Raw genomic sequence first — 23,390 nt, 5'->3', positions numbered from 1 at the left:
AACTTTCGCTAATATACCAAGTCCGCACTGATAAAATGTCTTCAGTAGTATCTTCTGTATCATTTGAAAGCATAAAATCAATGAAAAAAATTTCACCCAAAATCTGAAAAACCGACCCATACCGCCGGCATCACAGATTATTTTGGATTTTTTACCAAAAACCCAAACTCACAAAATTCTTAATAAATCTCAAACTTTCGCTAATATACCAAGTCCGGACTGATAAAATGTCTTCAGTAGTATCTTCTGTATCATTTGAAAGCATAAAGTCAATGAAAAAAATTTCACCCAAAATCTGAAAAATTTACCCATACCGGCATCACAGATTTATTTGGATTTTTGACCAAAAACCCAAACTCACAAAATTCTTAATAAATCTCAAACTTTCGCTAATATACCAAGTCCGCACTGATAAAATGTCTTCAGTAGTATCTTCTGTATCATTTGAAAGCATAAAATCAATGAAAAAAATTTCACCCAAAATCTGAAAAACCGACCCATACCGGCATCACAGATTATTTTGGATTTTTTACCAAAAACCCAAACTCACAAAATTCTTAATAAATCTCAAACTTTCGCTAATATACCAAGTCCGGACTGATAAAATGTCTTCAGTACTATCTTCTGTATCATTTGAACGCATAAAATCAACGAAAAAAAATTCACCCAAAATTTGAAAAATTTACCCATACCGGCATCACAGATTTTTTTGGATTTTTGACCAAAAACCCAAACTCACAAAATTCTTAATAAATCTCAAACTTTCGCTAATATACCAAGTCCGCACTGATAAAATGTCTTCAGTAGTATCTTCTGTATCATTTGAAAGCATAAAATCAATGAAAAAAATTTCACCCAAAATCTGAAAAACCGACCCATACCGGCATCACAGATTATTTTGGATTTTTGACCAAAAACCCAAATTCACAAAATTCTTAATAAATCTCAAACTTTCGCTAATATACCAAGTCCGGACTGATAAAATGTCTTTAGTAGTATCTTCTGTATCATTTGAAAGCATAAAATCAATGAAAAAAATTTCACCCAAAATCTGAAAAACCGACCCATACCGGCATCACAGATTATTTTGGATTTTTGACCAAAAACCCAAATTCACAAAATTCTTAATAAATCTCAAACTTTTGCTAATATACCAAGTCCGCACTAGTAAAATGTCTTCAGTACTATCTTCTGTATCATTTCAACGCATAAAATCAACGAAAAAAAATTCACCCAAAATTTGAAAAATTTACCCATACCGGCATCACAGATTGTTTTGGATTTTTGACCAAAAACCCAAACTCACAAAATTCTTAATAAATCTCAAACTTTCGCTAATATACCAAGTCCGCACTGATAAAATGTCTTCAGTAGTATCTTCTGTATCATTTGAAAGCATAAAATCAATGAAAAAAATTTCACCCAAAATCTGAAAAACCGACCCATACCGGCATCACAGATTATTTTGGATTTTTGACCAAAAACCCAAACTCACAAAATTCTTAATAAATCTCAAACTTTCGCTAATATACCAAGTCCGCACTGATAAAATGTCTTCAGTAGTATCTTCTGTATCATTTGAAAGCATAAAGTCAATGAAAAAAATTTCACCCAAAATCTGAAAAATTTACCCATACCGGCATCACAGATTTATTTGGATTTTTGACCAAAAACCCAAACTCACAAAATTCTTAATAAATCTCAAACTTTCGCTAATATACCAAGTCCGCACTGATAAAATGTCTTCAGTAGTATCTTCTGTATCATTTGAAAGCATAAAATCAATGAAAAAAATTTCACCCAAAATCTGAAAAACCGACCCATACCGGCATCACAGATTATTTTGGATTTTTTACCAAAAACCCAAACTCACAAAATTCTTAATAAATCTCAAACTTTCGCTAATATACCAAGTCCGGACTGATAAAATGTCTTCAGTACTATCTTCTGTATCATTTGAACGCAAAAATCAACGAAAAAAAATTCACCCAAAATTTGAAAAATTTACCCATACCGGCATCACAGATTTTTTTGGATTTTTGACCAAAAACCCAAACTCACAAAATTCTTAATAAATCTCAAACTTTCGCTAATATACCAAGTCCGCACTGATAAAATGTCTTCGGTAGTATCTTCTGTATCATTTGAAACGTAAAATCAATGAAAAAAATTTCACCCAAAATCTGAAAAACCGACCCATACCGGCATCACAGATTATTTTGGATTTTTGACCAAAAACCCAAATTCACAAAATTCTTAATAAATCTCAAACTTTCGCTAATATACCAAGTCCGCACTGATAAAATGTCTTTAGTAGTATCTTCTGTATCATTTGAAAGCATAAAATCAATGAAAAAAATTTCACCCAAAATCTGAAAAACCGACCCAGACCGGCATCACAGATTATTTTGGATTTTTGACCAAAAACCCAAATTCACAAAATTCTTAATAAATCTCAAACTTTCGCTAATATACCAAGTCCGCACTGATAAAATGTCTTCAGTAGTATCTTCTGTATCATTTGAAAGCATAAAATCAATGAAAAAAATTTCACCCAAAATCTGAAAAACCGACCCATACCGGCATCACAGATTATTTTGGATTTTTGACCAAAAACCCAAACTCACAAAATTCTTAATAAATCTCAAACTTTCGCTAATATACCAAGTCCGCACTGATAAAATGTCTTCAGTAGTATCTTCTGTATCATTTGAAAGCATAAAATCAATGAAAAAAATTTCACCCAAAATCTGAAAAACCGACCCATACCGGCATCACAGATTATTTTGGATTTTTTACCAAAAACCCAAACTCACAAAATTCTTAATAAATCTCAAACTTTCGCTAATATACCAAGTCCGGACTGATAAAATGTCTTCAGTAGTATCTTCTGTATCATTTGAAAGCATAAAGTCAATGAAAAAAATTTCACCCAAAATCTGAAAAATTTACCCATACCGGCATCACAGATTTATTTGGATTTTTGACCAAAAACCCAAACTCACAAAATTCTTAATAAATCTCAAACTTTCGCTAATATACCAAGTCCGCACTGATAAAATGTCTTCAGTAGTATCTTCTGTATCATTTGAAAGCATAAAATCAATGAAAAAAATTTCACCCAAAATCTGAAAAACCGACCCATACCGGCATCACAGATTATTTTGGATTTTTTACCAAAAACCCAAACTCACAAAATTCTTAATAAATCTCAAACTTTCGCTAATATACCAAGTCCGGACTGATAAAATGTCTTCAGTACTATCTTCTGTATCATTTGAACGCATAAAATCAACGAAAAAAAATTCACCCAAAATTTGAAAAATTTACCCATACCGGCATCACAGATTTTTTTGGATTTTTGACCAAAAACCCAAACTCACAAAATTCTTAATAAATCTCAAACTTTCGCTAATATACCAAGTCCGCACTGATAAAATGTCTTCGGTAGTATCTTCTGTATCATTTGAAACGTAAAATCAATGAAAAAAATTTCACCCAAAATCTGAAAAACCGACCCATACCGGCATCACAGATTATTTTGGATTTTTGACCAAAAACCCAAATTCACAAAATTCTTAATAAATCTCAAACTTTCGCTAATATACCAAGTCCGCACTGATAAAATGTCTTTAGTAGTATCTTCTGTATCATTTGAAAGCATAAAATCAATGAAAAAAATTTCACCCAAAATCTGAAAAACCGACCCAGACCGGCATCACAGATTATTTTGGATTTTTGACCAAAAACCCAAATTCACAAAATTCTTAATAAATCTCAAACTTTCGCTAATATACCAAGTCCGCACTGATAAAATGTCTTCAGTAGTATCTTCTGTATCATTTGAAAGCATAAAATCAATGAAAAAAATTTCACCCAAAATCTGAAAAACCGACCCATACCGGCATCACAGATTATTTTGGATTTTTTACCAAAAACCCAAACTCACAAAATTCTTAATAAATCTCAAACTTTCGCTAATATACCAAGTCCGCACTGATAAAATGTCTTCAGTAGTATCTTCTGTATCATTTGAAAGCATAAAATCAATGAAAAAAATTTCACCCCATCTGAAAAACCGACCCATACCGGCATCACAGATTATTTTGGATTTTTTACCAAAAACCCAAACTCACAAAATTCTTAATAAATCTCAAACTTTCGCTAATATACCAAGTCCGGACTGATAAAATGTCTTCAGTACTATCTTCTGTATCATTTCAACGCATAAAATCAACGAAAAAAAATTCACCCAAAATTTGAAAAATTTACCCATACCGGCATCACAGATTTTTTTGGATTTTTGACCAAAAACCCAAACTCACAAAATTCTTAATAAATCTCAAACTTTCGCTAATATACCAAGTCCGCACTGATAAAATGTCTTCAGTAGTATCTTCTGTATCATTTGAAAGCATAAAATCAATGAAAAAAATTTCACCCAAAATCTGAAAAACCGACCCATACCGGCATCACAGATTATTTTGGATTTTTGACCAAAAACCCAAACTCACAAAATTCTTAATAAATCTCAAACTTTCGCTAATATACCAAGTCCGCACTGATAAAATGTCTTTAGTAGTATCTTCTGTATCATTTGAAAGCATAAAGTCAATGAAAAAAATTTCACCCAAAATCTGAAAAATCGACCCATACCGGCATCACAGATTTTTTTGGATTTTTGACCAAAAACCCAAATTCACAAAACTCTTAATAAATCTCAAACTTTCGCTAATATACCAAGTCGGCTCTAGTAAAATGTCTTCAGTAGTATCTTCTGTATCATTTGAAAGCATAAAATCAACGAAAAAAAATTCACCCAAAATCTGAAAAATCGACCCATACCGGCATCACAGATTCTTTTGGATTTTTGACCAAAAACCCAAACTCACAAAATTCTTAATAAATCTCAAACTTTCGCTAATATACCAAGTCCGCACTGATAAAATGTCTTTAGTAGTATCTTCTGTATCATTTGAAAGCATAAAATCAATGAAAAAAATTTCACCCAAAATCTGAAAAACCGACCCATACCGGCATCACAGATTATTTTGGATTTTTGACCAAAAACCCAAATTCACAAAATTCTTAATAAATCTCAAACTTTCGCTAATATACCAAGTCCGGACTGATAAAATGTCTTCAGTACTATCTTCTGTATCATTTCAACGCATAAAATCAACGAAAAAAAATTCACCCAAAATTTGAAAAATTTACCCATACCGGCATCACAGATTTATTTGGATTTTTGACCAAAAACCCAAACTCACAAAATTCTTAATAAATCTCAAACTTTCGCTAATATACCAAGTCCGCACTGATAAAATGTCTTTAGTAGTATCTTCTGTATCATTTGAAAGCATAAAATCAATGAAAAAAATTTCACCCAAAATCTGAAAAACCGACCCATACCGGCATCACAGATTATTTTGGATTTTTGACCAAAAACCCAAATTCACAAAATTCTTAATAAATCTCAAACTTTCGCTAATATACCAAGTCCGCACTGATAAAATGTCTTCAGTAGTATCTTCTGTATCATTTGAAAGCATAAAATCAATGAAAAAAATTTCACCCAAAATCTGAAAAACCGACCCATACCGGCATCACAGATTATTTTGGATTTTTTACCAAAAACCCAAACTCACAAAACTCTTAATAAATCTCAAACTTTCGCTAATATACCAAGTCCGCACTGATAAAATGTCTTCAGTAGTATCTTCTGTATCATTTGAAAGCATAAAATCAATGAAAAAAATTTCACCCCAAATCTGAAAAACCGACCCATACCGGCATCACAGATTATTTTGGATTTTTTACCAAAAACCCAAACTCACAAAATTCTTAATAAATCTCAAACTTTCGCTAATATACCAAGTCCGGACTGATAAAATGTCTTCAGTACTATCTTCTGTATCATTTCAACGCATAAAATCAACGAAAAAAAATTCACCCAAAATTTGAAAAATTTACCCATACCGGCATCACAGATTTTTTTGGATTTTTGACCAAAAACCCAAACTCACAAAATTCTTAATAAATCTCAAACTTTCGCTAATATACCAAGTCCGCACTGATAAAATGTCTTCAGTAGTATCTTCTGTATCATTTGAAAGCATAAAATCAATGAAAAAAATTTCACCCAAAATCTGAAAAACCGACCCATACCGGCATCACAGATTATTTTGGATTTTTGACCAAAAACCCAAACTCACAAAATTCTTAATAAATCTCAAACTTTCGCTAATATACCAAGTCCGCACTGATAAAATGTCTTTAGTAGTATCTTCTGTATCATTTGAAAGCATAAAGTCAATGAAAAAAATTTCACCCAAAATCTGAAAAATCGACCCATACCGGCATCACAGATTTTTTTGGATTTTTGACCAAAAACCCAAATTCACAAAACTCTTAATAAATCTCAAACTTTCGCTAATATACCAAGTCGGCTCTAGTAAAATGTCTTCAGTAGTATCTTCTGTATCATTTGAAAGCATAAAATCAACGAAAAAAAATTCACCCAAAATCTGAAAAATCGACCCATACCGGCATCACAGATTCTTTTGGATTTTTGACCAAAAACCCAAACTCACAAAATTCTTAATAAATCTCAAACTTTCGCTAATATACCAAGTCCGCACTGATAAAATGTCTTTAGTAGTATCTTCTGTATCATTTGAAAGCATAAAATCAATGAAAAAAATTTCACCCAAAATTTGAAAAACCGACCCATACCGGCATCACAGATTATTTTGGATTTTTGACCAAAAACCCAAATTCACAAAATTCTTAATAAATCTCAAACTTTCGCTAATATACCAAGTCCGGACTGATAAAATGTCTTCAGTACTATCTTCTGTATCATTTCAACGCATAAAATCAACGAAAAAAAATTCACCCAAAATTTGAAAAATCGACCCATACCGGCATCACAGATTCTTTTGGATTTTTGACCAAAAACCCAAACTCACAAAATTCTTAATAAATCTCAAACTTTCGCTAATATACCAAGTCCGCACTGATAAAATGTCTTTAGTAGTATCTTCTGTATCATTTGAAAGCATAAAATCAATGAAAAAAATTCACCCAAAATCTGAAAAATCGACCCATACCGGCATCACAGATTCTTTTGGATTTTTGACCAAAAACCCAAACTCACAAAATTCTTAATAAATCTCAAACTTTCGCTAATATACCAAGTCCGCACTGATAAAATGTCTTTAGTAGTATCTTCTGTATCATTTGAAAGCATAAAGTCAATGAAAAAAATTTCACCCAAAATCTGAAACCGACCCATACCGGCATCACAGATTTTTTTGGATTTTTGACCAAAAACCCAAACTCACAAAATTCTTAATAAATCTCAAACTTTCGCTAATATACCAAGTCCGCACTGATAAAATGTCTTTAGTAGTATCTTCTGTATCATTTGAAAGCATAAAGTCAATGAAAAAAATTTCACCCAAAATCTGAAACCGACCCATACCGGCATCACAGATTTTTTTGGATTTTTGAACAAAATCCCAAACTCACAAAATTCTTAATAAGTCTCAAACTTTCGCTAATATACCAAGTCCGCACTGATAAAAGTCTTCAGTAGTATCTTCTGTATCATTTGAAAGCATAAAATCAACAAAAAAATTTCACCCAAAATCTGAAAAACCGACCCATACCGGCATCACAGATTTTTTTGGATTTTTGACCAAAAACCCAAATTCACAAAACTCTTAATAAATCTCAAACTTTCGCTAATATACCAAGTCCGCTCTAGTAAAATGTCTTCAGTAGTATCTTCTGTATCATTTGAAAGCATAAAATCAACGAAAAAAAATTCACCCAAAATCTGAAAAATCGACCCATACCGGCATCACAGATTTTTTTGGATTTTTGACCAAAAACCCAAACTCACAAAATTCTTAATAAATCTCAAACTTTCGCTAATATACCAAGTCCGCACTGATAAAATGTCTTCAGTAGTATCTTCTGTATCATTTGAAAGCATAAAGTCAATGAAAAAAATTTCACCCAAAATCTGAAAAATCGACCCATACCGGCATCACAGATTATTTTGGATTTTTGACCAAAAACCCAAATTCACAAAACTCTTAATAAATCTCAAACTTTCGCTAATATACCAAGTCCGCATTGATAAAATGTCTTCAGTAGTATCTTCTGTATCATTTGAAAGCATATAATCACAGAAACTATTTTTACCCCAAATCTGAAAAATCGACCCATGCTGGCTTCACAGATTTATTTGGATTTTTGACCAAAAACTCAAACTCACAAAATTCGTTAAAAATCTCAAACTTTCGCTAATTTACCCAGCCCTTTTTTTAATTTTTTACTCAGTCCGCACTGATTAAATTTCTTCAGTAGTCTGTTCTGTATCATATTTTATGATTGCAGCGAATACCCAACGGCTGAACGTTTCCCATATCATTCATGACATGCACTTAGTTAGCTTGTAAAAAAGTGGCGAACTTTCGTCGACCAGTAGCATTTAATTTACTGCAAGGACAGTTTTGCACGTGGGCGGACTCAACTGCATATGCAAATGTGTCCTGGTGGACACAATTGCATTATGCAGCAGCGTCCGGGCGGACAGGATTGCATGTATGCAAAACCAACCGGCAGACATTGCATATATGCAATAATGTCCTTAGTATAGTATATATAGAGGACATATTTGCATGGGACACCGCCATGGTTCTATTTTTTTCATTTCGGACCAAAAATCCAAACTCACATAAATCTCAATAAATCTTTAAAATTTATTTGTATACCCAGTCTCCACTGATAAGTTGTATACTCGGTCTCCACTGATATAGTAAGTAGTCCATGCGTATCATTTGGAACCACAAAATCATCAGAATTTTTTTGACCCCCAATCCAAAAATTTGACTATATCGGCATTGTTCGATTTTTTTTCATTTCGGACCCAAATTCCAAGCTCACAAAATTCTTAATAAATCTAAAAAAGGTTGGTTGTCTCCAATGATAAAATGTCTTTAGTCCGTTCTGTATCATTTGGAACATTAAGTCAGCGGAATGTTTTGACCCTTAATCTGAAAAATTGACCATACCGGCATGGTTTGATTTGTTTCATTTTGGACCAAAAATCCAAACTCACAAAATTCTTAATAAATCTTAAAATTTAAGTTGTCTACCCAGTCTCCACTGATAAAATTACGAAAATTTGTTCCACCCCAAATGTGAAAATTTTAAACATGCCAGCATCACATATTTTTGGGGATTTTTGACCAAAAACCCAAACTTACAAAATCCTCAATAAATCTCTAACTTGTTTTTAATATACCCGGCCTGCACTTATAAAATGTCTTTAGTACTGTGTTAATGTCATTCTGCTGCTGGCAACGATTTGAAATGTTTTTTTTTAATGAAACTATTGAATTATTGAAATGACATTGACCAGAATATAATCACTTGCTGAAATCTGGCTTTTCCTTTTTATTTAGCATCTTGTGAAATGGAATAGTCAAGATTTCATCAAGTGGTTATAGTCTGAGACAATGTACTCACATACAATCAATATTGCAACAGCCTTCAGTATTTCTTTCACATCAGCTAAATTTTTCTTTATGTACTTAATTACTTGTCTCTACGTCAAACTTAAACTTCTCTTCTTTCACCTAAAAAGTGCGTACAGACTTCTCTTTGATTCTGATATGGGCTATACAAGAATGGTGCTTTGTTATTATTATTGTTATTGTATTTGTATTGCTGTTTGTGTGTTTGTATATTTATTTATTTTTATATTTAAATATATTGTTGTTTTCTTTAGGATCAGCTGGAGAGGAGGGCCTCTAGACAGAACTCTGTTTATTTTAGGCTGTTTCTTTTTCCTTCTTCTGTATTATTATTCATTGCTGTATCTTCTATTATTTTTACCTGAAAAATGTGCATAATTGTACTTTTTATCTACCGAAGAAGTACAGTAAATAAAAATATTAAAAATATCGTTTAAAAAACAAGCTTTCAAACTAACTATGGAATAACTGTGGTGTAGCACTTGACCAAACCTTTTGTTCACATTTTCAGATGGCCCTAGTCCACCATTTAACGGCCAGATTTTGCCTTCTCATCGTTCTTCCCGTCATGGTCTACATAAGTTTTTTCTACATTCATCTGAGCGTGCTCAGTAAGGCCGGCCCAAATGACAGCCAGATGACCAGTGCATTCTCAGCAAGCTTAGAGGTATGTCAAATAAACACGCCACTCAAATAACTACCTTGCTACTTGATGTTTGTTTTTTTCATGAAATTATTCTTCCTTTTTATGGAAATTTATTCTTACTTCACCATCATCATGCTGTTTTTGATTTGATGCTATATTATTATTGTTATATTACTATATTTGTATTTTGATCCGTGTCATGAGCATCAATACTTGGTGGAAACTGATGCGATATAAGTGTTCTTATTATTATCAGTAGTGTTAGCATCACGCATTTCTGCATCAGCTGCTTGACTGGTGAGAAGCTTCCAAATAGACCGGTCTTGAGCTGCCACTTCTGCCTCCTCCACAGACCCACCCAGTGCCCAGTCTGGAGAGGTCCCTCTGGATAGCATTTTTTTCCTATTTGTCTTAGGGCGCCCTCGTCTACAGTTTTCCCATAGGTTGGTGACCAGGGGCCAATTTCATAGAGCTGCTTAAGCAAAAAATTTGCTTAAGCAAGAAAATAGCTCGCTTATTTTACACATGTTACTGGCCAAAATGTCATGCCATATACATTGCTTATGACTAGTACTTAGCTGTTGTTTACTTAGCATAACAATTGAGTGGAGTCTTGGCCGGTAATCTGATTTTACTAAGCAATGAATTTTTTGCTTAAGCAAATTTTTGTGCTTAAGCAGCTCTATGAAATTGGGCCCAGTTGTAGAGTTGCTTAGTGATCCGTTGTTTGCCCATTACTAGCTATGGATGTGGCCAAACCACTGCAGTCTGTGACTTCTTATGATGCTTGAGAGTGGGGGCTGTTTGGTCATTGCTCTTACATGCTTATTTCTGACATGTTGTGTCCATTTTATGTGCAGGATATTTCTTTGGCATCTCATGTCAAAGGCATTTAGCCTGGCGCTACTCTCTGGAATGCCCTTCTAATTAACATTAGGAGAGCTAACAGTGTTTATAACTTGCATCTCATGTCAAAGGCATCTAGCCTGGCGCTACTCTCTGGAATGCCCTTCCAAATAACATTAGGAGAGCTGACAGTGTTGATAACATCAAGTCTCCTCTGTTTACCAACCCATCTTTTCAAATTTTACTAATGTTGTTCTTCAATGATTTTAGTATGTGATATGGAGGGTTGTTCCAAGCTCCTTGTCAGTTATTTTTTTGGTTTGTTGTTTTCATCTATTTTCAAGATGTGTGTTGTCTTTTTATAATGTTTATATTTGTTTTAATCTTCTTTGATTTTAGTAACTTAATTGCTCATTTTTAAAGTAATTTTATTGCTGTTTTTTTTATTTATTTCAATGTGTTAATTAGCGCGTATGGGTATATTTGTGTATGGTAATTTCATTTATTTTTATCATTGATTTATCGTTTAGCACACTTAAACAAAACTATATTTTGGAATTTGCACTATATAAATGAGTTAATTATTATTATTATTCTTTTTATGGTTAGTGTATTAGCTATTGTGTTTCTCTACCACATGTTCTGGATTATTTCCTAGCTTAGGCTTACGTTTTATTTTTGGTTGCTTTACAAAATGTATGTTATTGTTTGTACACATAACGCCATGATCACTTTGATGGATTTGTGCACTTTATAAGTTTTCATTATTGATATTAAGCTTACTATTTTAGTGTATAATGTCTGGTTATCTTTGTTCCAGGGAGGCTTGTCTTTAGTTACGAAGGGGCAACCCTTATTTATAGTGTATGGATCTCAGATCACTCTACGTCATACCCATAATCACATGTGTTGGCTTCATTCACATCCTCACAACTATCCCTTTAAGTACGATGATGGTAGAGGGAGCTCAGGTCAGCAACAGGTCACATGCTACAGCTTCAAGGTATGTACAGCTTTTTCAATTTTAAAAATCCTGTAAGCAAACAAAACTTGCTAAACACATAAGAGTAATGCTTAACAGTGGTGCTCCAAGGTGAGGAGGGCAGTATAGACTGGGCCCAGGTCTTCATCTGCAAGAATAAAGACAGGTCGCTGCCGCTAGATCCATTGATTCCATTGGATACAATGATATCATTGGATACGTGCAGTGGCATAGACGCCCTAGACTGGGCCCCTGTAAAAGACAGGTCGCTGCCGCTAGATCCAGTGATTCCATTGGATACAATGATATCATTGGATACGTGCAGTGGCATACATGTAGATGCCCTAGACTGGGCCTGTGTCTTTATCAGCAAGAATAAAGACAGGTCGCTGCCGCTAGATCCAGTGATTCCATTGGATACAATGATATCATTGGATACGTGCAGTGACATAGACACCTAAGACTGGGCCCCTGTCTTTATCTGCAAGAATAAAGACAGGTCGCTGCCGCTAGATCCAGTGATTCCATTGGATACAATGATATCATTGGATACGTGCAGTGACATAGACACCCTAGACTGGCCCCCTGTCTTTATCTGCAAGAATAAAGACAGGTCGCTGCCGCTAGATCCAGTGATTCCATTGGATACAATGATATCATTGGATACGTGCAGTGGCATAGATGCCCTAGACTGGGCCCCTGTAAAGACAGGTCGCTGCCGCTACATCCAGTGATTCCATTGGATACAATGATATCATTGGATACGTGTAGTGACATCGACGCCCTAGACTGGGCCCCTGTCTTTATCAGCAAGAATAAAGACAAGTCTCTGCCGCTAGATCCAGTGATTCCATTGGATACAATGATATCATTGGATACGTGCAGTGGCATAGACACCTAAGACTGGGCCCCTGTCTTTATCCGCAAGAATAAAGACAGGTCGCTGCCGCTAGATCCAGTGATTCCATTGGATACAATGATATCATTGGATACGTGCAGTGGCATAGACACCTAAGACTGGGCCCCTGTCTTTATCCGCAAGAATAAAGACAGGTCCCTGTCGCTAGATCCAGTGATTCCATTGGATTAAACGATATCATTGGGTTTTTAGAAATAGGCTATTTTTACCCAAAAATTTAATACTTCAGGCCTGAAGCCTTTAATTAGGCATCTGAAAGCCCACAAACTTTCGAAACAAGGATGTGTTTTTTTGTGATTCTTTTGCAACTTTGATGACCAATTAAGTCAATATTTGTACAGATTTGTTACTTTATGCATATATTGCGATACACCAAGCTTGCCAAGTGAGAACACTGGTCTTTGACAATTACCACAAAGCTGTCCGGTGCCTTTAAGACAACCATATCATGAGATTACTTTGTAGACCAAAATACTATCAGTACTCAAAGGTCATGATGTAAAAACTGTTTATTATTATTTCTGCAGGACGTTAACAACTGGTGGATTGTGAAAGATCCAAAGAGCTCTTACATAGGAGTGACAGACACACCTAAACGAATCAAACATGGAGACATCATTCAGCTTGTTCATGGCAGGACTACTCGGTTGCTTAACAGGTTTTTCATGGTTCCTAAAAGCAAAATATATATGTTATGAGATCAAGTTAAATGAGTCGTTTATTGGAAACATCAGTATGGAGAAACAAGCCAAAACAGGCCAACAGGGGTATTTCAAAAAAATATGTACTTCTTTTGTTTAAATGCCCAAATATATCTTATTTGTATTGGCAATTTCTTTCCTGATAAATAACACCAAAAAGGGTTGGAATTAGCATTGAAATAAACTGTTGCAAGGTATTTTCAATAAACAACTTGACTTTGAATCTCTTTTATTAGTTTTATTTCTTCCAATTAATGTTTCTACTTGCACAACTTTTGAACCAAAGGTGGTATCTACATGGGGTTTGTAAAGTATTAAAGCATAGACTTTGATCTTTTCAAATGTACAAACAAGTTTAAATTGACCTGGGTCAATAAAATGACTAATTTTGCTTGGTCGCATCATGTATTACCACTGTCTGATTACAAAGATTATGAGATATTTGCACAATATTTGTGTCTTTAATCAGGATGTTAAAATTTTACCATTAACTGACATTTTGCAGGCATGCAAAACTGAAGAAAACTGTACAAAATTGTTGAAATTTTGAAAAGCTGCTACTTAATTGTTTGTATTTATTAATCTCAACATACAGCTTTGTTGTGTCAATATTCAGGGCAAATTTTAGTTGTGTAAATATTGACATTGTACTAAATATTGACATTGTACTAAATATTGACATTGTACTAAATATTGACATTGTTCTTGTACCTACAGCCATGATGTGGCTGCCCCGGTGTCTCCCAACTTCATGGAAGTATCAGGATACATTAATTACAACATCTCAATTCCTGAACAAAGCCTCTGGAAAGTGGTGAGTCACTCATACATGTAGATTTATGGACAAGTCACTAATGGTCTGTGAGATAGCAGAGTCTTGGTGTGTTTGCACGATCACATACTGCTGTAACGATAACTGCTCTCGTGCAAACCTGCTACCTGCTGACTACACAGTGCGAGAGCAGTCATCTTGTGGGGGCCAACAGTCACCAATGGTCTGTGAGATTGCAGAGTCTTGGTGTATTTGCACGATTGCACACTGCGCTCGCGAGATTACTGCTCTCGTGTGAACCTGCTGGCAGCTGACTACCCAGTGCGAGAGCAGTCGTCTTGTGGGGGCCAGCAGTCACTAATGGTCTGTGAGATAGCAGAGTCTTGGTGTGTTTGCCCAATCGTATACTGCTGTCGCGTGGGTTTTTTTTCTTTCATTATTATCTCGCAAATTTTCACAGGTTTGTTATTTTATGCATTTTACAGCAAGTGAGAAGACTGGTCTTTTATAACTACCAATAGTGTCCAGTGTCTTTTAAGCAGAAATTACTGCTTGAGTCGACATCGGCCGTAATTTGGGCTGGTAACTTGATTTCGTTCAGTAATACTATTCTGCAGATGCTAAATTTGCATCGATGATTCAGAATATTCATTTTGGTTTTATCCATATACACAGATGTATACTATTCAGTGTGCATTGTAAAGCACATCTGTACATGTTTTTTTTTATGAAACTTGCACATAATAAATGAATAAATTCTAATTATTATTTCCATAGAGAGTTTTTTGTGCTAACAGGTTTTATGAAATTGTGCCTTCAGGTTATTACTAATATAGACACTGAAGGAAATACTTGGAAAGCTGTATCATCTCATGTAAGATTGATTCATGTGAATACATCTCAAGCCATTAGAATGACAAACAAGCTTCTTGATGAATGGGGATTCTACCAACATGAGGTAGCTACAGATCGGATCCTACAGCAAGATGATACTGTCTGGAATGTAGAAGAGCATCAATATGCAAAAGGTGAGGTCACAATTATGAAAGGATGACAAGTTTCATGTTTGAATTGAAGGCTATCTATCTATCTATCTATCTATCTATCTTGCCTATGTCGCTCCACTGCAGAAGGAGGGCCTCTTCATCCTCTTTAAACCTTGATCTTTCTTGTGCTGGTCGCATCAATGTGACGCTTCCAAATTTTTCCGATGTCGTCCGTCCAACACCTACTTGGTCTGCCTCTTCGTCTTGTTTGTGTTATTGGGGTCCAGAATTGAAGGCACTGGCCACTATTGGTAATTACTCAAAATAAGCTTGAGCATAACAACTTACTTGGTAACCAGCAATGGAGAGCTGTTGATAATGTAAAACATTGTGAGAAACGGCTCCCTCTGAAGTAAAATGGTTCTTGAGAAAAAGCTAATTTTTCACTCGAAGTCTCAAATTATTTGAAAATTAATTTCTTACAGTTATGTGTTTACTATCAACGGCTCTCTTTTCCTTTCAATTGAGCAAGTTTTCACGCCAATTCTGAGTAATTACCAATAGTGTGTTGTGCCTTTAACTTGTTGGTTTTTATGCTAATGATTATTTTGAGTAATTACCAATAGTGTGTTGTGCCTTTAACTTGTGGGTTTTTATGCTAATGATTATTTTGAGTAATTACCAATAGTGTGTTGTGCCTTTAACTTGTGGGTTTTTATGCTAACAATTATTCTGAGTAATTACCAATAGTGTGTTGTGCCTTTAACTTGTGGGTTTTTATGCTAATGATTATTTTGAGTTACCAATAGTGTGTTGTGCCTTTAACTTGTGGGTTTTTATGCTAATGATTATTTTGAGTTACCAATAGTGTGTTGTGCCTTTAACTTGTGGGTTTTTATGCTAATGATTATTTTGAGTTACCAATAGTGTGTTGTGCCTTTAACTTGTGGGTTTTTATGCTAATGATTATTTTGAGTTACCAATAGTGTGTTGTGCCTTTAACTTGTGGGTTTTTATGCTAATGATTATTCTGAGTAATTACCAATAGTGTGTTGTGATTTCGAGCTGCCTCTAGCTACCGGGCAACCTCAGTAGTCTAGTTGGTAAGACACGGCTCTAGAATTGCAAGGGTCGTGGGTTCGAATCACACCCTAGTAATATGCCTGTGATATTTTTTCACAAGACTCGGGGGAGAGGAGGGGGGGGGGAGTACTGAGCATACAGTGCTAACACACACCGGTGAATGGATAAAAACCAAAATTAATATACTTGATTTCTTCTTTTCAGCTTCAGACAATGGAGACAACTCACTTGTACAATTCCAGCCCTCGGAAACACAGAATGAAACAAGGAAACTGAACTTTTGGGGGAAATTCTGGGAGTTACAGGTATATTTTCAACCTATAAAGTTTAGTTTAAAAAGAAGTAGAACAGGATTTGGTTTATCCATTTAGGTTTTACCCATATACACAGATGTTTGTTTGCACTATATACTCGAGGCATTTCCAAAAAACTCAAAGGATTTGGTTTATTACTTTTGGTTTGTTAAAGGTAGATCCGTAAGAGGCAAGATTGGCATGTTTTTTGTTACTTTTTTGCTGCAAGGAAGTATCTCAGATGTGATATATGCTATAGTCATATCTGGGATATCCAAAGTTTTTGTTGTTTTAATTTTGTTTACTGTCCGCAACATACTTATAGAGAAATTTAGTTTCCTTTGGCACATAATAATAAAACATTTATAAGTTAAAATCAGTGACCAATAAGCAAGTATCGTAGTTTGTAAGGGATTTCTAATCCTTTGTTCTCTCTAGGTGGAATGGTTCTTAACAAACTATTTGACCAGCTTTCAAAATAGTCATAAATTGCACAGTATAAATGTTGCTTAATGCCCTTCCTTGAATTCCAATGATACACTACTTGACTAGCTTTCAGAATAGTGCTCAAATTGATTTTGCTTAATGCTCTTTAGAACATGAACTTTATACGGCATGTATGGCTAGGGAATAGTGTATTTAATGTATTTTATTTTTACTTTATAGATGAAGATGTTGACCAAAAACTTTGAGATAAATCATAAACATCGCTACCAGTTGTCTCCCCAAGAATGGCCCTTCACTCAGCGAGGCATTGTATTTTGGCTGAGTAAAAACTCAAATGTAAGAAAACTATGTGGGATATTGGTATGCCCTTCACTCAGTGAGGCATTGCATTCTGGCTGAGTAAAACTCAGATGTAAGAAAACTATGTGGGATGTTGATGTGCCTTTCACTCAGCGAGGCATTGCATTCTGGCTGAGTAAAAACTCAAATGTAAGAAAACTATGTGGGATGTTGGTATGCCCTTCACTCAGCGAGGCATTGCACTCTGGCTGAGTGAAAACTCAAATTTAAGAAAACTATGTGGGATGTTGGGATGCCCTTCACTCAGCGAGGCATTGCATTCTGGCTGAGTAAAAACTCAAATGTAAGAAAACTGTGTGGGATGTTGGTATATAAACTTTACAAACAAGCAGTCTTACTCAATCTGGACCCTATTTCATACAGTTAGTTAAGCAGAGAATATTGCTTAATAACTCTCTGCTAAGCAGAAATGAGCAGGATACCAATCACAAATGGTACATGTGACATGTTAGTTTGGCTGGTAGCCTTATTCAGCGCAGCATAATTTTGTTGTGCTTAGCATCCTTTTGCACAAAAGGATGCAAAAAGCAGCTCTATGAAATTGGACCCTGCTAATTTACGGGTACTTCATATTATGTTGTGATAAAATAGACCAGATAAACTGGCAAAATTGTTTTTACTTATTCACAAGAATGAATATTAATTCATGTTTTCTTCAACAAATTTACCAAGTAACTTCTTGGATTTCATTGCCCCACTGCTGTTCATTAACTTTGATGTATATCACATGATCTATCTAGTATTATGCACAGGTTTTTAGACAAGTGCATTACGTCTTATTAACAACATTTTAGAGAAAACACCATGATAGTGTTAGTTCCACCTCTAGGCAGAACTGACAGATATAGAAAACCCACTCTCCAAACCCTGTCAAAGATTTAATGATAACATGTTTGCATTTTGTAATGATTGTCTGTTCTTTAACCAATGTTATGTATGATGATGTATTGAGAACTTTTATCCAAACATCTGGCTGGTCCAGATTTTGTAAGTCTGTTGTAGAATTTAAAATTTTTGTAAACATGTTATTTTACTATTGCTATGGAATGCTACTGATATGTTGTGTTTTAAATAAATAAAAAAAATATAAAGAAAATACTGTGGAGTGGATTTTGATAAACTTGTTCATGAAATTTTTGAAACGCCTTTATCTTTCTGTGTGTTTAGATGCAAATATATTTCCTTGGTAATCCAGTCACATGGTGCGTTGCCACGGTTTCCATCCCAGTCTTTATTACTATTCTCATCACCTTCATCATTAGAGACAGGAGGAAATGTCAAGATTTGACGCAAGGTGAGCCCAAGCTTGACTATTTCAAATTTTATGTAACTTTAGCAACTACTGGAAACCATTTTGTTTAAAAAAAAAGTTTCTTTGGGCTTTTATGTTGTCTTTTGAAAGTACAATTAGTTCTTGAATGTTCGTATTTTAATGTATTTTCTGTAGATTTTATAATTGTAACTTACATTTTTGATGTTATTTTTACTTTTTATGACACTTTTTCTTCTTCTACTTTGATGTGTCTTTGTGGGTTATTTTTGTCGAGATCACCTTTAGATGGTGATTTGTATTTTCAATGTAATTTCTTTGGATTTTATATTTAAAATTTATATTTTTGATTTTGTTTTTATTTTTTATGACGTGTTTTTTCTTGCAATGTGCTTTTGTAGGTTGTTTTGTATGGATTTTTTTGTTATCCGCAGGCTTTTTCTCTGTGGTCTTATTTGTAGTGTTATTTCTCTGTATGCACTGTTAGCCTGGAAATTAAATAGATAAATAATAAAAACACAATAAAATTGTTTCTGAATGGGAAAACTAAGGGGAATAATAGAGTGATGACAAGGTCTTTGGCTTTTATGCTGTCCTTTGAAAGTACATTCAAATGATTTCAAAATGGATAAAAATTAATGAATAATAGAGCGATGACAAGGTCTTTGGCTTTTATGTTTTTCTTTGTAAGTACAATAAAACTGTTTCTATTTTTATATTAAAGAGAAGGGAATAACGGGTTGACGACAAGGTCTTTGGCTTTTACGCTGTCCTGTGAAAGTACAATAAAACTGTTTCTATTTTTATATGAAAGAGAAGGGAATAACGGATTGACGACAAGGTCTTTGGCTTTTATGCTGTCCTTTGAAAGTACAATAAAACTGTTTCTATTTTTAAATGAAAGAGAAGGGAATAACGGATTGACGACAAGGTCTTTGGCTTTTATGCTGTCCTTTGAAAGTTCAATAAAACTGTTTCTATTTTTATATGAAAGAGAAGGGAATAACGGATTGACGACAAGGTCTTTGGCTTTTATGCTGTCCTTTGAAAGTACATTCAAATGATTTCAAAATGGATAAAAATTAATGAATAATAGAGCGATGACAAGGTCTTTGGCTTTTATGTTTTTCTTTGTAAGTACAACAAAATGTTTCTGTAACAGAAAGAGGGCAAGGTCTCAACTGGCCTTTAAAAACCAGCGGGTCATGCCGTGTGATGAAGGACCGAGACCGAGGTCCTTTGTGGCACAGCCATGACACTGCCAGTTGAGACCTTGTCCTCACTCTATTACAGAAACAATTTTATTTTATTTGACCCTTGGTCAAATGTTCTAAAAAATTGTTGTTTCTAATTATTATCTCATAGTGACCAAGCAAACTGTGGTTTACCATGAATTATTTGGAACACTTTGGAGGCACTGGACACTATTGGTAATTACTCAAAATGATAGTTGGCGCAAAAACTTACTTGGTAACGAGCAATGAAGAGCTGTTGATAGTATAAAACATTGTGAGAAACGGCTTCTCTTTAGTTTTTGAGAAAGAGGTAATTACTTACTTAAATATTAAAAGACTTTAGGTCTGAAGCCTTTCATTGGGTATCTAATGGCAGACAAATTTTTGCAACAAGGGTGTATTTTTTTACTTTCATTATTCTCTCGTAATTTTGTTAATTTATGCGTATGTTGGGACACACCAACTTAGAATACTGGCCTTTAACATTTACCAAAAGTGCCCAGCCGTCAATTTCACCAAACCTTTCCTAAGTCAGGAAAGGACCTGGGACCAGTTAAGTTCTGTATCCATAAACTGTGTAAACGTTTGAACCGATTGAACCCATTAACTCAAGATAGGATTAATCCTAGCGTTTTCATAAAGTCGGCTGCAGTGCCCTAATGCACTTTTTACTGAATGTCTTTTCAGATGAATGGGAGAGACTTGTAGTAACTGCAGTTGTGTTTCTTGGGGGATGGATCCTGAATTATCTACCCTACTTCCTAATGGATAGAACCCTGTTCTTGCATCATTATTTACCTGCACTACTATGCAAAGTGATGCTTCTAGCTGCAACAACAGAATGGATCTATTTCACAATACTTCGGTAAAGTACAGCCATTTTCTCAAATACACAAATATGTTACATCCATGTGATCCTGTGTATGTATGTTACAGTGTTTCCTACGCCTTTTGAAGGTTGCATACCTTCAAACTGTCCCTATTTTATAGGGACCATGTCCCTACTTGGGGAATTCCAGTGTCAAAATAGGGACAATCCTTATGCTTGTAATGCTATGTTTTACTAAATTGTTGCAACTTTTTTAACTGTTGTGTATTTTTATGACCATATTGCTATTTTTGCTAATATTTTTATCCTGTATTTTAATGTTTTTCTTGGCTGTACAGCGCTTTGAAACAGTGTTAAAGCGCTTTATAAATGCATTTAAGTTTAGTTAAGTTAAGTTATTTATCCCTAATTATGAAAATCTTGTAATATTAAATGCAACTTAAATAGTTTAAGTAGCTCTATGAAACTAGGCCCTGACTAGGCTCAGCAAAGTGTTTATATCGGTTTGATTGCAATCTTCTTAACGTGGGTTCTAGCAGCATGGTTCAATCTGGTGCCTTTTACATATGGCCACATAGAGCTCACCTCACAGGAAATGATATCAGCTCAATGGATGGACACCTGGACGTTTCTTACTCACAGATGACAGCGTTAGTATTATCATATATCTCTGTATAGCTATGATTTGAGGCGGTGCGCATTGGTTTTGTACCCTACCTCGGTAGTACCATACTTATTGTTTTATTCTCTTCTTCAGCTGGTGTATTCTGTGCCGTTGTTTCTCATCCTGCTGACACTGTTGTATCCAAGTTGAACCAAGACTCTGGAAGCACAGCAGTTGAGGCTGCACGTAAGCTTGGTATGGCAGGTAAGTCACGGAGATGAGGAACATTTTGTTTGGTTTACCCGTACACACCGGTGTGTGTTAGCACTGTATACTTAGTACTTTCCGGAGGTCATGTGAGGATTTTCAAATGAATCCCATCATGAATTTAAAAAAGTGGGGGGGGGGACCGTTACCCCCCACACTTTTGAAAAGTGTAGATTTTGCCCCCTCCCCCCCCACTTGTTTTCATTCATGATGGGATTCATTTGAAAATCCTCACATGTCCTGTCTCAGTCAGTATCCAAATGTGTATTAATAATCCAGTTGTTAATAATTTAATTAATCCAGTCTTTACTTGATCTCTGTTCTTGTCCTTATAGGTTTGTGGAAGGGTCTGGTCCCATGTATTGTCATGATTGGTACCCTGACTGCTCTACAATGGTTCATCTATGACTCAGGAGAGGTGTACTTCCGTCTGCCCCACCCACCACCACCAGAGATGCCAGAGAGCCTCAAGCAGAAGTTGGCTGCCAAATAGGTCAATTTAGAAATGCGCATAAACCCAATTACATAATAAATCAAATTTATTACAAGAAATATTTAACTGGAAAACAAAAACAAAGACAACAATTTCCACCGTTCTAGATATTTTGTCTTGGTTTGTGGGTTTTTAATACTGAACTTCTCGTGAACGCATCATTTAAAATGAAAACTTAAGACTTGAAGACTGGTTATTTAAAAACAATTTTTTGGTTTTGGGTTATCCCACGCGTATGAAAACAAATAACAATTGAGGTCAATAAAGACATCTTTTCCATTCTGTTATTAGTTCAGACACACATTTGAAAGATTATTTGTCATTGACCGTATGCGCTGGACCCATAGAGTTGTATATAAGAACTAGAGTGCGCACTGGCCTATATACGCGCTCCGGCATGCGCGCAGGGGGCCATTTTCTAAGTTGACAAAACTGGCATCTCACAGCGTGTGTTTGTGCGGCCATTTTGTAAGTTGAACAAACAGCATCGCATAAGCGTTCAATAAAAAAAACCTCGATTGTGTATTTCATACTCAACGCGCGTGCAGAATGACGCGCTTGTCATCTTGCGGCCCCGTGGCGTTTGTGCACGAAGTATCACTCGTGCGCCCTCTAGTTCTTGTATGTAACTCTATGACAGGACCCTAAGTCCAACGGGAATATTCATTTCATTGTTGATCCTTTGAGAGAGTTTGAACTGTTATCTGGTGAGAAAAAAACAGATCCTTTCCTTTATTTTTCCCAACTGTGATGCTGTGTTGTCTTAATGAGATGTTCTCAAGTTTAGAGTATGTTTGTTTTGGAAGGAAGTTGTGTTCTTCTAAACCTTTGAACTTATTTATTAATGTTAGAACAGCTCATTATACCTTTGGTATTGAATTCATTCTAACAAACACCATTTTGATTTTGAAACATTTGAAACACAGGTTGGGACACTCGGCAACCTTCCACTCCACTGAACTAGATACATCATGTGCTTAAGGGTTAGGAGAAGTGGATAAGGAATTTACCAGAAATGTCAATTAATGCATTGAAGATAAGAGCAATATCACTTTTATTAGCTCTTATTTAGAACACGAACATGAACATGGATTTAGTAAAGCAGT

At 35.0% G+C, this 23,390-nt stretch overlaps 1 protein-coding gene and 1 long non-coding RNA gene across 2 annotated transcripts in view; both read left to right on the top strand.

Moving 5' to 3' along the window:
• The window catches only part of LOC139949997 (protein O-mannosyl-transferase 1-like), an 86,703-nt gene extending 65,743 nt beyond the window's left edge, over positions 1–20,960 (top strand). The window contains exons 9-17 of the mRNA XM_071948618.1: positions 10,063–10,218; positions 11,864–12,046; positions 13,472–13,602; positions 14,363–14,459; positions 15,238–15,445; positions 16,691–16,791; positions 17,446–17,562; positions 18,754–18,880; positions 20,779–20,960. Coding sequence (XP_071804719.1) covers positions 10,063–10,218; positions 11,864–12,046; positions 13,472–13,602; positions 14,363–14,459; positions 15,238–15,445; positions 16,691–16,791; positions 17,446–17,562; positions 18,754–18,880; positions 20,779–20,960 — 1,302 coding nt within the window. The remainder of the gene's footprint in view (positions 1–10,062; positions 10,219–11,863; positions 12,047–13,471; positions 13,603–14,362; positions 14,460–15,237; positions 15,446–16,690; positions 16,792–17,445; positions 17,563–18,753; positions 18,881–20,778) is intronic.
• Positions 20,961–21,682: 722 nt separating this feature from the next.
• LOC139933888 (uncharacterized) lies at positions 21,683–23,186 on the top strand. Its single transcript, XR_011785645.1, has 2 exons — positions 21,683–21,788; positions 22,127–23,186. It is a non-coding gene; the product is annotated as an uncharacterized lncRNA (long non-coding RNA).
• Positions 23,187–23,390: the final 204 nt, after the last annotated feature.

Source organism: Asterias amurensis, chromosome 2 (assembly GCF_032118995.1).
Source record: "Asterias amurensis chromosome 2, ASM3211899v1".
NCBI classification, from domain to species: Eukaryota; Metazoa; Echinodermata; class Asteroidea; order Forcipulatida; family Asteriidae; genus Asterias; species Asterias amurensis.
The sequence above is the reverse complement of the archived record's forward strand: the minus strand, read 5'-3'. Positions and strand labels throughout refer to the sequence as shown.